This window comes from Sardina pilchardus, chromosome 3 (genome assembly GCF_963854185.1).
Source record: "Sardina pilchardus chromosome 3, fSarPil1.1, whole genome shotgun sequence".
Taxonomy (NCBI): Eukaryota; Metazoa; Chordata; class Actinopteri; order Clupeiformes; family Clupeidae; genus Sardina; species Sardina pilchardus.
This window is the reverse complement of record NC_084996.1, coordinates 6031667-6044143: the sequence shown is the minus strand read 5'-3', so window position 1 is coordinate 6044143 and position 12477 is coordinate 6031667. Positions and strand designations below refer to the sequence as shown.

General features: G+C 41.9%; 1 protein-coding gene across 1 annotated transcript in view; it reads left to right on the top strand.

The window, feature by feature from the left end:
- rnf213a (ring finger protein 213a) overlaps positions 1-12477 on the top strand; it is a 50853-nt gene that overhangs the window by 5461 nt on the left and 32915 nt on the right. Inside the window, exons 10-25 of the mRNA XM_062531544.1 lie at positions 2363-2575; positions 2683-2875; positions 3293-3348; positions 3448-3610; positions 3796-3951; positions 4657-4755; positions 4845-4967; positions 7150-7342; positions 7483-7656; positions 7902-8054; positions 8264-8886; positions 8998-9157; positions 9271-9488; positions 9682-9819; positions 10323-10487; positions 11167-12460. Coding sequence (XP_062387528.1) covers positions 2363-2575; positions 2683-2875; positions 3293-3348; positions 3448-3610; positions 3796-3951; positions 4657-4755; positions 4845-4967; positions 7150-7342; positions 7483-7656; positions 7902-8054; positions 8264-8886; positions 8998-9157; positions 9271-9488; positions 9682-9819; positions 10323-10487; positions 11167-12460 — 4121 coding nt within the window. The remainder of the gene's footprint in view (positions 1-2362; positions 2576-2682; positions 2876-3292; positions 3349-3447; positions 3611-3795; positions 3952-4656; positions 4756-4844; positions 4968-7149; positions 7343-7482; positions 7657-7901; positions 8055-8263; positions 8887-8997; positions 9158-9270; positions 9489-9681; positions 9820-10322; positions 10488-11166; positions 12461-12477) is intronic.

Here is a 12477-nt window from a genome sequence, read left to right as displayed (position 1 = left end):
TAAGCATGTGCCACAGATTCTCAATGGGGTTGAGGTCTGGTCTCTGTGAAGGCTATTCCAGCACCTTGATTTTGGTATCCTTTAGGGCGTTTTAGACCACTTTTCACTATGCTTTGGGTTATTATCATGCTGAATGACCTGGTGGTGACCTAAGCCTAGACTAAGAGCAGGCGTCTTGATGTTATCCCTCAAAAGGTCAACATAATCTTTCTTTTTCATGATCCCATGCACCCAAACAAGGCTCCCTGTGCCTGAGACAGCAACACAGCCCCATAACATGATGCTCCTACGACCATGCTTCACTATGAGAACTGTATTTTTATGGTTGTAGGCCTTCCTTTTTTTTCGCCAAACATAGGCAACATCCTTGTGCCCAAACAGCTCCAGTTTAATGTCATCAGACCAAAGGACAGTTTTCCAAAAGTCATTTTTAGCTTTTAAATGTGCATGTGCAAAGTTCAGTCTGACTTTGAAGCACCCCTTTTGGACTAATAGTTTTTTTCTCAGCCGATGACCTTGGAGGCCTCCACAATAAAAATCCCTCGCTACTGTCTTCCTCAAGACTTTAACCCCAGAGGTCTCAAGGTCAGCAACTATCATTTTGGCGGATGTGCAGGGTTCCTTGCTAACATCCCTGATGATTTTTCTCTCTAGATTGAGATATCTAGCATTTTCATCCACACTTAGGTTGGTTATGCACAAACTTGGAACTCTTTGTACTTTGTAATGATGCCTTGCACGGCTGTTCTACAGACTGTGAAGCATCTAGAGATTACAGTATAGCCTTTCTCCATATTATAGGCCTCAATGATGTTCTTTCTGAGGTCCAGACAGATTTCCTTTATCTTCAGTATGCCTATAAAGGCAGTCCCCCCTCAGACAGGTGTTTAAGTGCCTGTAGGCCTGTTCCTTGAAGTCTTTAGCTAAACAATCAATGCTGGTTGGGTGTTCAGGTGTTGTCTGGACATTAGCTAACTGCAAAGGTGTGGCTTGAAAGGTGACCGGTTGGTCGTGTGTGTTTAAAAGCAAAAAGATCACATGGGGGCTATTAATTTTGACCACTCCACTTTTCACACAATTTGAGATTAAGCATTCCTAATAATATATTAACACTCCAAAATGCACCAGATTCTACATAATAACACTGGCGAATGTTTGATTTTTAAAATTTGATCAGGGATGAAAAATTTAGGGAGAATTTTAGAGTAATGTTCCAAAATGTGGGCTTAATTTGGGCTTAACTGTATATACAGTGCCTATAGGTAAACACACCATACCTAGTGTGAAGCATGGTGGGGGCAACAATATGTTGTGGGGATGTTTCTCTTCAGTGGGGACTGGGCAATTGGTCAGGATAGAAGGGAATATGGATGCTGCCAAGTACACCCAAATTATTGAGGAAAACCTGCGTCCCTCTGCTAGACAGCTGAAGATGGGCAGGTCATTCGCCTTCCAACACGACAATGATCCTAAACATACTGCCAAAAGAACAAAGCAGTGGCTTAAGGATAGGATGGTGAACATCCTTGAGTGGCAAAGTCAGAGCCCTGTATAGAAAATCTATAGAAAATGTGGGTTGACTTGAAGAGAGCAGTCCATCGCCATTCCCTACAGAATTTGACTGAATTTTAATGCACAGAAGATTGGGCAAATATTCCCCAATCTAGGTGTGCAAAGCTATAATAGAGACATATCCAAACAGATTCATGGCTGTAATGAAAGCAAAAGGAAGCTCCACAAAGTATTAAGTCAGGGGTATGATGACTTTCCCAACCCTGTTATTCTAGTTTTTAATTGTTTATTGTATATTTATGACTTTTTAAAAATTATTTTGATGTTGTACAGCTAAATTTGTACATAAAATTGGAAAAGATTGTTTTTAAAATGGGGTTTGATTTCAGGCTGTAAGAAAAAAAAAGTAACTATTTCAAAAGGGTATGATGACTTTCTATAGGCACTGTATCGTTAGGTTTTAAAGATATAAAAAGTGTTATGTTATGTTTTTATATTTGCCGGGAAAACTCTGGAGCCATTGCTCACTGTATTTAAAAGTCGTAGAATACCGTGGAACCATGTAATATCAATTGAAATAATATAGCTGCAAGCAGCAATGAGGGGTAAGCGGTCACAGCAAGTTTCAGTTCTAACAACCAGCTTTGGCTGATTGGCTGAGATATGCAGTCACTTCCTGTGTTTGCTGCCGTTTCGATTGGCTTTGACGGGCAAGTTTATTCTGTGTCAAGGCCTTGATTTAAAGTAGTATTTATGTATGGGAATCATTAGGTGAAAAAACTGTATACTGATGATGTAAGCTGTATAAACTGTATATAGTAGTCACGATCTACTTTTTCTTCTTGTTTAGTTTGCCTGACTTGCTGATGACTCTAATGACTACTGTTCGGACAAGGGATATGCATCACTGGGTTCTAGTGTTGCCCATCCTCCACCTACAGCGTGGCATGTGCAAGCCTTTTGAAGCTGTCCCTCTTACCAGCAACCCCAAATATGAGCCATCCTGGGCTGGCATTCAAGGGTTAAAAGTGGCCAATGCAACCTTTTCAAGCCAGGAAAGAAGGTGTTCTTTTGTTTCTTACAAATTATAAAATGTGTAGTATCTTCTCAATTGATCAAGCATCCCTGAAAAAAACTGACATTTTTGTATGTGACTGTTCCCACACTTAGCTTCATACTGAAGTTGATGAAAAACAACCCATATCTGGTGAAAATTGATCATCTCCTGTCACGGTCAGTCATGTGCCTGTTGACTTTGGAGGACTTGATTGAGTGCAGCTCAGTGCTCGGTGCTGAACTGATCGACCTGCTGCATGTCTTTCATATGAAAGTCCCCTCGGAAATTTCCTTCAGCAATTCCACAGTGAGTTTTGCTTGAGCTAATAGGTATCAGTGTGCATGTTTTATTGGGTTTAATTGGCTTATTTAATTCAGGGGAATCCTGCCCAATAAGCATGCATTTTATTTTGAAATGTAAAGATTATGGATGCAATCTGCGCAGAAGGCTCCTCATGGGTTGTAGGAGTTTAGTCTTCACACTCAAAGGAATGCTGTGGTTCAGACTCAGCCATCAAGAATTCCATCCAATCAGTTTGTTGCCTCTGTAGCATGGAATAAAAAGGTGGAATTAAAGTAAAAAGCAAAGTAAAGTGACTGGTATTATGCTTTTATCCAAGGCGACATCGACCCGTGATAGTGGGTTTGTGGCTTTTTTTAAAGTTAGAATTTTGTTCTGATTGTATTCCTTGTACTTATATTTCATATATTTTTTTCTTTTCAGAGTATAACTGATACTCTGACTCACATTCAGAGTAGGCTAATTGAACATAAATTCAGGTAATTCACTGCAGTTCCACTAAATATGCATCCAATCAATTGAAACGGAAAACAATGTGGGGAAAAATTGTCCACTAATAAGCCCATTGTGTTTTCCAGTTGTTTTAGTGAGGTCTATGGGACTGAATGTTTAGCCACTTCAGTGAAGGTTCTGGAAAAAGTTTGCAAAGGACTGCGTTACACTTACAACCAAAGCTTTGTTGATATCCCTGTTGCCTGCATGAACCTTGTTGGGGCGGTTTCTGACTTCACCCTTTCACAGGTTTGTTGAAATATATCACAGTAGTCATAGAACATATGCTCTGTCAACATGAGGGCTTGAGTATTTGGTGATTTCTGTTCTTTATATAAACAATAGTGACTGAACTTTATGGTCTGCTTCTGTGGATAAATGGTGTGTGTGTGTGTGTGTGTGTGTGTGTGTGTGTGTGTGTGTGTGTGTTACAGGAATCAGATAAGAAGAACACTCTGAGCACACGTAGCCTGGAGCTCCTGTCGGATGCCATGCAGGTGCTTCGCTCCTGGATAGCCCAAACTTTCAAACAGAAACTGCTGCGTTCATTTGCCTCAGTTACATCAACCACCATAAGCTCTGAGATTGAGGTAACGCAGAAAGCCTCCTGGATCCTGTATTTTTCTTGCAAATTGTAGGGCATTGCACAGCATAGTTTAACACCCTTGCATTTTACATCAAATCGTTTTGCACTGTTTTGTCTTTTATATATACAAGGGAGAGATGTGAAATTCCTAATGCTATAGTGGTAGGGGATATCGCACAGCAATCAACAACCGAGCCTATTTACAGTCAAAACCAAAATCAGTAGCAAATACAGTAACACTAACAAAACATCACCAACAGAAAGGCCTTCAAGAGCATTTCACTAGGGTTATCAGGCAGGCACATTCCCTCATAGCTGTTTCATTGAATTAGGCCCATGACACCTGTAGGCCCAGAAGGCTCAACAGTGATATCCGGCGTCCCACACCCACCCCCCTCCACACTCAAGATTGATTCTATGCCAACAAATTATTTGATCCTCTTCATTTGTTCTTAGTTTATGAGCCGTAGCAATCCGTCAATGTGGGCGCTGAAAAATATCAACTAACCAATCCAATTCGTTGCTTTGGCTGTTTATGATCCACTGTGGGCACACAAAATTCAAACCCTTGATGAGAGCATCAACAAATACCAACAACCTCTCATGTAATGTCTGAAAGACACCCCCAACCAGTTGCACAAGGAATTTGGCATCTCCCCCTGTGTGATTCCTACAATTTGTTTAGTGTTTTGCCCTTCTGTCCTGACAGATTTGGAACAATATAATCTCTCTCAGTTTTGAGGATGAGGAGTTCACAACTACATGGAGGCGCATGTTCACCAGAGATTTTGAAGGCAAATTTCGACAGGTATGGATTATGAATGGATAAAGAATATCTTCATGGTATTTTACTGCAAGGTGTTCGTGTTCGATCGTCCTGCTGCCCTTTGTTTGCAGGAGGACCCATTAGATCAGGTGGACGTCTACTGTTCCAAGATGGAGAAGTTGTCTGACAGTCACCCGCATATTGCCAAGAGCGTAGAGAAGTGTGCTCTTGATGCGGTCACTGCCCTTTGCCAGGTATCTCACCTCAAAGTTTTGAAACATAATTTTGTGGCGTCATTTGAAATGGCTACAGACCATTTTTTGTGCATACAATGTAATGACTAGGGATGGACACAAAAATGTGTTATTTGTATACTCAGGGGGTGCTAGAGTAGTAGTAAAGCCTTTGTGGGACAGTTCAACTAACATACAGCGACAGTGTGTAAAAAATATATCTTCATCTCACACTGAGCGGAATGAGTATCACCAGACACTGGTCTAATAGTAATCATTCATTAGGAGCTAGCAATGTGTTTCAGCAGTGAACCTGAGGAAGCCAGTGGCGATGTGAAAGTATCAATAGGGCTCGGGATCATGACGTAAAAAACTTTGCGGGCGCAGCCATATTGGCAGCTTCACTCCTAAGTTTACTATGGATTACTATGGATTTACTCCCGCCTATATTAGTGTGTTCCTGTTACTTAGTTTTTGCCTTCTTGGTCGTGTGTTGCTGTGTAGTGGGGTGTAACAGCACCACCCATGATCGCAAGAGGAAAAGAATCGCTAATACTACATTTCTGCTTCTTGTCTTCTGCATCTGAATGAATGGATATTACGCTCGGTGCGCTACCAATATGGCGGCTATTCCTAGAATGCAAGGCTTGTTCCCGAGCCCTATTAGTGCAATTAATTGCGTGATCAGTGCAATCAGGGCTTGGAGGTACCCCGCGCTTCATTGGGGCTAAAGGTCTAGGGCTACTAAAAAGCTGCAAGGCTCCTGGCAGCAGTCCTTTCATTTTTCCAGGGAATATCATGTGCTTGGGTGGGGATGGTAATGGGTATACAGGTGCTAAAGGAGCTAAAGGTCTTGGGCTACTACAAAACTGCAAGGCTACTGGCAGCAGTCCTTCCATTCTTGCAGGGAACATCATGTGCTTGGGTGTGGATAGTGATGGGTATTCAAGGGATCCTGGGGAGTTTGATTGGGTGGGGATTGTGATTGGAGATGAAGTGGGCTTGGGTGGCTTGGGGAGTTTGATTGGGTAGGGAGGTGGTTGGGTGTGGGAAGTGATGAGAAATCAAGGAGGTTGGGGTTGAATATTGTTCCAGAGTCTCCATCTGCCTGCTGAAGTCCTGGGAAGATTGTTGTGTACGCTTCGCTTTCAGCAGGTATTCCAGTAGTGTATTCCATGTTGTTGTGTCTTTGTGGTGGCAAGGAGTTGACGGAGGTGGGGAGGGGTATTGGTACTGGTGTTACAACATGACCTTTCCTTTCTGATAGCCTCTCCGCAGTGCTATCTCCTCATGCTCATTGTATCCATTTATTTGCTGAGATTCCGGGGAGTTTGACACCAGTGATTGACTTTTTGTCATTCCAGCAGCACCCATCTTATCGTGGACATGGACATGGCTACGCATTGTTGAGCTGGTTGTTTATATTTCTCCAAGGTCTTCATTTCAGCGAGTCTAACAGGCCCCACAGCAGGGGGTTGGGCATATCTCCGCTTGTGCAGATTGTTTTGGTTAGCCGAGTCTTTTGTCATCAGCTTGTTCCGTTTGTATGGCTACTGTGTGTTTATCAGAGGCTTGGCTCAAGGTTGGCAGAAAAAAAAATATAAAAAGAATGGGTGCAGGAGAGGGAGGCGATCGGTTAAGATCTTGGCCCCAGTCCAACTCAGCTCTGTGCTATTTGGTCTGAAATATTTCCTGCGATTCCAGAAAAGGTTAAAATGGTCAATGATTTGTCAAAAAAGAATGGCTATGTCACAACGTTTTTGCCAGCCTATAGTTACAACTGCTGATAATTGAATAAAGCTGCAACTCCACAGACTATTGTGTGTCTGTCTGTTGCGCACAATTTGCTGCAACAGAAGTGAAAGGTTGCCCCGAAGGTTGCCCATTTCAGAGTGCCCATTTCGCTACCACATCGCCACAAAACTCTCACCCTATATCTTTTGCCATGGAAAAAAATAACCAAATCCATAATCAAAATAACTTCTTGTTCATTTCTTGTTTTTAAGAACCTGCGATGCACACATGTGAAATTAGGGTCCATGGAGTTAAGAATTAAGGAACAAAATTCTTATGGAATCAAATTGGGACATTTTGAATTGATTTGGGAAATCAGTGTTGATACCCAGCACTATTTGTCATTATCACATACAGTGCTGTGCAGATCTTCTTCCTTGAATACTGTACTGATGCCATCTCTAAATAGGTCAAGTCAGAGGATGCTGTCTTTAAAAGGGTGACCAACATCACCTGGAACTGGAAATTCGGGAAGCTTGTGTCCACAATGATCCAGCAATCCTGGCCTAAGGTCAAAAGTAGAAATGACCAAGATGACCAGGAAGTGGTCATTCGGCATGTCTTGGACTGGAAGGCAGCCAAAAACGTTTTCCAACTACATGGTAACATTCACATGATCATACTTCCATATATTACATGGATGATATTTTATGTCAACTCTACTATTAGATGGATGAACATGCAACAATTAAAGTAGCTTTGCAGGCCTCTGGAATACAAGCTCTCTTTCTTACTCATGTAGGCACAGAGCAGAAGCTGATTGATCAACTCACTGATGATGCCAAGGAGAAGATCACTGTGGCCATATCCGCATTTTCGGCTGTCACTGACCAGTTGATCAGAGGTGACATTCAGATGAAGCTCCTGAGCTACATTTTGGAGAAGAGGGCCAATTTTATGGAGTTACTCAAGACAGGTGAGAGGAAGGCAAATCCCTGTGGCACATGGTCCCATAATTAGTAGGAGCGGCTGCATCAGCAGTAGCAGCTAGTCACATCAATGTGGATCGGTTATGGTTATAGTTATATAGTATATAATAGTAGACACTTTTGTCAAAAGCAACTCACAGAATATGAACATGAAAATAGTTAAAATGAACAGGTTTGAAAACAAAATATATATAAATAATGTTAATGTATCATATGATGCATCATTCTGCAGAGTGTCTTTGTGGAGATGGAAGATTTAAAGATGACAGTGCCATGAGGAGATTGCTGCTGCAAAGACAGAAAGAGGTTACAGCTGTGTACCATGAAAAGAAGCTAGTGGATGGCCTACTCATTATGTGCCAGAAGCTGCAGGAACACCTAAAAGGTTTGTTTGTGTGTGAGAGAGAAAGAAAGAGAGAGAGAGTTTGTGTATGTGCATGCATGTGTATGTATTATTTAATTATTTGAATATTGTTGAATTTCCCCTGGGGGATTAATAAAGTATCTATCTATCTATCATTATAAATATTCCATAAGAGATATTTTGAAAATAAAAGTTTTTTTTCTGAATAACAAAGATTCTCAACATTTCAGTTGATGTTGAGGAGCTGGACCAGAGTAATCAGATCGACGTTGAAATTATGAACTTGAACAATTTCATGGAGGTTCATGCCTTCGGTCAACTCTCGGCTCCCATGGCAGGAGTCGTGACATTTTTTGATTTGAATGATGATGTGAGGAACATGGCGGAGGTTCTTCACACATTCAGAGACAGTTACATCTTTAAGCTTTGTTGGGACTGGCAGGCTCGTGAATACGTCAGAATGGACAATGATGAGTCAGACCTAGAGGAAAGTGACCTGGAGACAGACATTGTGGTGACCCCTGAAATGATTCACGATGAGATCTTCCAGCCTTGCTACAGCAGGTATCAGCAGATTTATGCCCAGTTGAAAAACGGCAGTCTCCGTCTGGAGCAGGTGGATGTGGTGTTCAAGGATTATAGGGGCAGGTATGAGGACCTGGCAGCCGATCTGGACATCATGTGCTGGATTGACGCAGCAGATGACAAACGTTGGATTGAGAGAAAAGTTCAGCAGATTGAGCAGTACCATGAGCTTCACCTGGCTGTTGAGTCTGCAAAAGTTGTTCAAATGGTCAAAGAGACACTCTGTCTTCAAGGAGATTTTGTTGTTTTGGATTTGTTGCTCACAGTTGTAAGTAATTAAAATTCAATTTGTATATCTACATGCATGCATTTTTTCCCCAGAGGGGAAAGACATTATTTGTACACAATTCTGAAATGTAGTTGTTTTTGTCCCCCACAGGCAAATGAAGACTTTAAAAAGGAGTGCCTAGACCGCATTGATAATGAGATGATGCAGGCCAAGACAGTTATGGTGGACATCACAGAAACGCGCAGATTGTGTCTCCAAGAACTTGGCATGAGAAAGAATTTTGTCATGTGGGTGAAGGAAGCCCTTGAAGGTAGAGATGTTGGTGCCGACAGAAAATTCTGTTTTGAGTGCTTATTGTCTATAGAAGACCATGAAAGCCATCCAAACTTATACTTCTCCATCCCTCACTGTCTTTCCACATAGACATCAATGAGTTGAAAGTCTTTGTTGACCTGGCCTCCATCTCTGCCGGTGAGAATGACCTGGATGTGGACCGTGTGGCTTGCTTTCATGACGCTGTCCTGGGTTACGCCCCAATGCTGTATGAACTGAAGCCTTCATCCGGGTTTACAGTTTTTAAAGAGGTGTTGAAGAAGCTCTGGAAGGCTCTGGACAATGATCCAAACCTCCCAAAGAAGCTGGTGAGTTGTAGCTCAAGTATTCACACATCAAGAATAGATGACCTGTTATTTGTGATTATTGTTACATGTAGGTGAAAAGCAACTTTCGCTATCATCAACAGCTGTAAATTAGATATAATGATGCTGCAGTTTTTCACTGCCCATAAATGTGTTCAGTCTACTGTATACATAACGGAATCTCTCGTTTTCTCAGCGTGACACAGCCAGGCACCTGGAGTGGCTGAAAACTGTGAAAGACAGCCATGGCTCAGTGGAACTGTCCTCACTCTCTCTTGCCTCAGCTGTCAATGAGAAGGGAATTTACGTTATCACTGCTGAAGGACAAAAGAAGGTTAGATTGTGTTTTATATGCTTAAGTGTGAATTGGTTGGTTTGTAGGATACAGTCATAGCTATAACATGAAGATTAATATTTTCCTCAACAAATCAACATGAACAACAAATGCATAAATATCTGATCTGCATTGGACCAAATGTATTGGGAGGCAAATTTGTTTTCTGTTTAGTTTCCAAACTTGTCAACCATTGGAAGGTTCATTGGTAATTTACTTATTTCTGCATGTAATAATGATAATAATTATAGTGTCTTTTAGAATTATGAGTAGGAAGAGGTGGGTCTTCAGGGGGGTTTTGGAGATAGAGATGAGTGATGCTTCTGCTCTGTTATTGTTTCGCCTTCTCTTCCAATGGTCCTTTAAGAGAAACAGGTGAATCTAAATGTTGCTTTTCTATGGACATCAAGAGGTCACAGGGCCATTAGCAGTTCACAGTAACCAGTCTTCCAATCCCTATACATTCCTATTCTAGTCTGATTAATTGTTGTGTTGTCTTCCAGCTAAGCCTAGACACGGTGGTAAAACTTCAAATTCCAGAGGAACATGAAGATGGTCAAGAACTGAGACATTACTCTCTTGAGGACCTGCGAGATCTTCAGAACAAACTCATGCTCATGTCTGGGAAAGGGGACCAGGGTCAGAGTGAAGTTGATCTCTTTGCTGAGGTAAGCACAGTGGGATGCAGGATGCAGTGGGATCCAAGTTATGGTTATTAGTCCATTTCAGATTATTTCCATCACTGATAGTCAACACTTCTTAATCGACTAATAACCATTCACTGAAAAGAGAATGTAGGCCTATTTAGAATGGATAAGTGACTGAGACATAGCCTAAATAAAATAGTAGCGTTTATTTACTTTCAAGTGCAAACAATTCACAACTGATGTAAATAACAAGCAAGAAGTTCCCAAACTTCTTGCTTGCGTGATGAACAAAACCGATTCAAAGCAAAATAACGGCTGTCAGATTCAAAACAAAATATAAAATATTCAAATCATGGAAAATAAACAAAGCCTATTAACAGGAAGTAGCCTAAGCAGGGACAGCTAGTGGCCAGCCTTAGGAAATCTCTCTTTTAGCTCTCCACAAGTCGAGAGTATTTGTATTTAATAAGGGGGATTGTCTCTCATATACTGTAGGCGTACATGTTCTGTGCGTTTACCACACTGCAAACTTTTTGTTTGATTAACTGTTGAACTGAATCGGCTGAAATTCTTCTTATAAGTTCTAAGTTAAATGGTGAATTAATTCTTAAGTAATTGTTACAGTCTGTATCTTAATAATTATATTTATGTCATGAAATATGTAAGTGCTATGTAAGTAATTATTTATGCACTTCCTTAGGTCTTTGCCAGTGTGCAGAGGTTGGCGGTAGCATTCATTGACCTCTACGCTGCTGGCAATCCATTGTTTCGTCAGTGGCAGGCCACCATTAACTGTAAAGCAGAGCAGGCTGGAGTCATAATGGACTTTGGCCTAGGAAGCGCGGTCAGCATGATCATAGTGAAAGGAAATCCAGTTGAGCAGCTTCCAGAACTGTGCAAGAGGATGGAGACATGCCTTAGCTTCTGGAAGGACTTCATGGACAAACAGCGTTCTCAATATTACTATCTCAACTACTTCACTGCTGAGCAGATTGTCTACCTTTGCAGTAAACTGACACAGACAAGCATAACAAGACCTGATCAACAGACTCTTATGATGCTCTCATTCATTAGATCAGATTGCAACTTGTCCAACCTCAGAGAGGCTTGGCACTCTTTGCAGTACCACATACTGACCGAGTCCCCCGAGAAGAACAATGATATTGAATTTCAGACTTTTATTGAGGTTCCCAGTACTCAATATATCGGTACCTCTTTGGAAGATGAATCCGACTCCAACCTTGAGTCTGTTTTCAGAAAGATGGAGAATGTTGAAGGCCCAGGCCAACTGGATCTGATCTGGAATGCCTACATGAGGGATATGAACGCCTTTCTCCAAGATTCTCTTGATGTTGGACGCCTAGGAAAGCTGCTTGAAATCTTAGCTAACCAAGCTGATGAGGATAGTGGTGATGAGGACATTATGATTTGTGAGACAAAAAAGGGAGCCGTTCAGCGAGAGTTGCCACAAGGACTGGTTGCTGGGCGTCCAAATCTCATCGTGTGTCCTGCTGCTGAGATCCTTACCTCCTGTATTTCTATTTACATGGCCAGTGGCTCGGAGGCCCTTCCCACGTATGATGAGGTACTACTGTGCAATCCCGAAACACCCTATGAGCAAGTTGAATTGTTTCTCCGGCGCTGCCTGATGGCAAAATATGACTTTGGCACGAGAAAGATCTACACCATGCTATATGTAGACCAACTCCCTTACGAGGTCAGCTACAAGGTTGAGCAGTTCTTCCACAAGCAGAAAATGCAGAGTTCAAATGACTACCGTCTGGTTCTGATCTGTAGTGCTGATCGGGAGCATACCTACATCCCCTCTGCCTTCAGTCAGTACCGGCTGCACATGGTGCCTCTGGAGCCCCTGGGAGACATACAGGAGTACCTGACCTCTCATTACAGAGTTCCCTCAGACCAGTCCAGCGCAGCTGCTGTGTTCAAAAAAGGCCTGTGTGTTGGGTTAGTGACCTCCAAAAGAGCAGGTGTAGGTGAGTAGATAGATCAT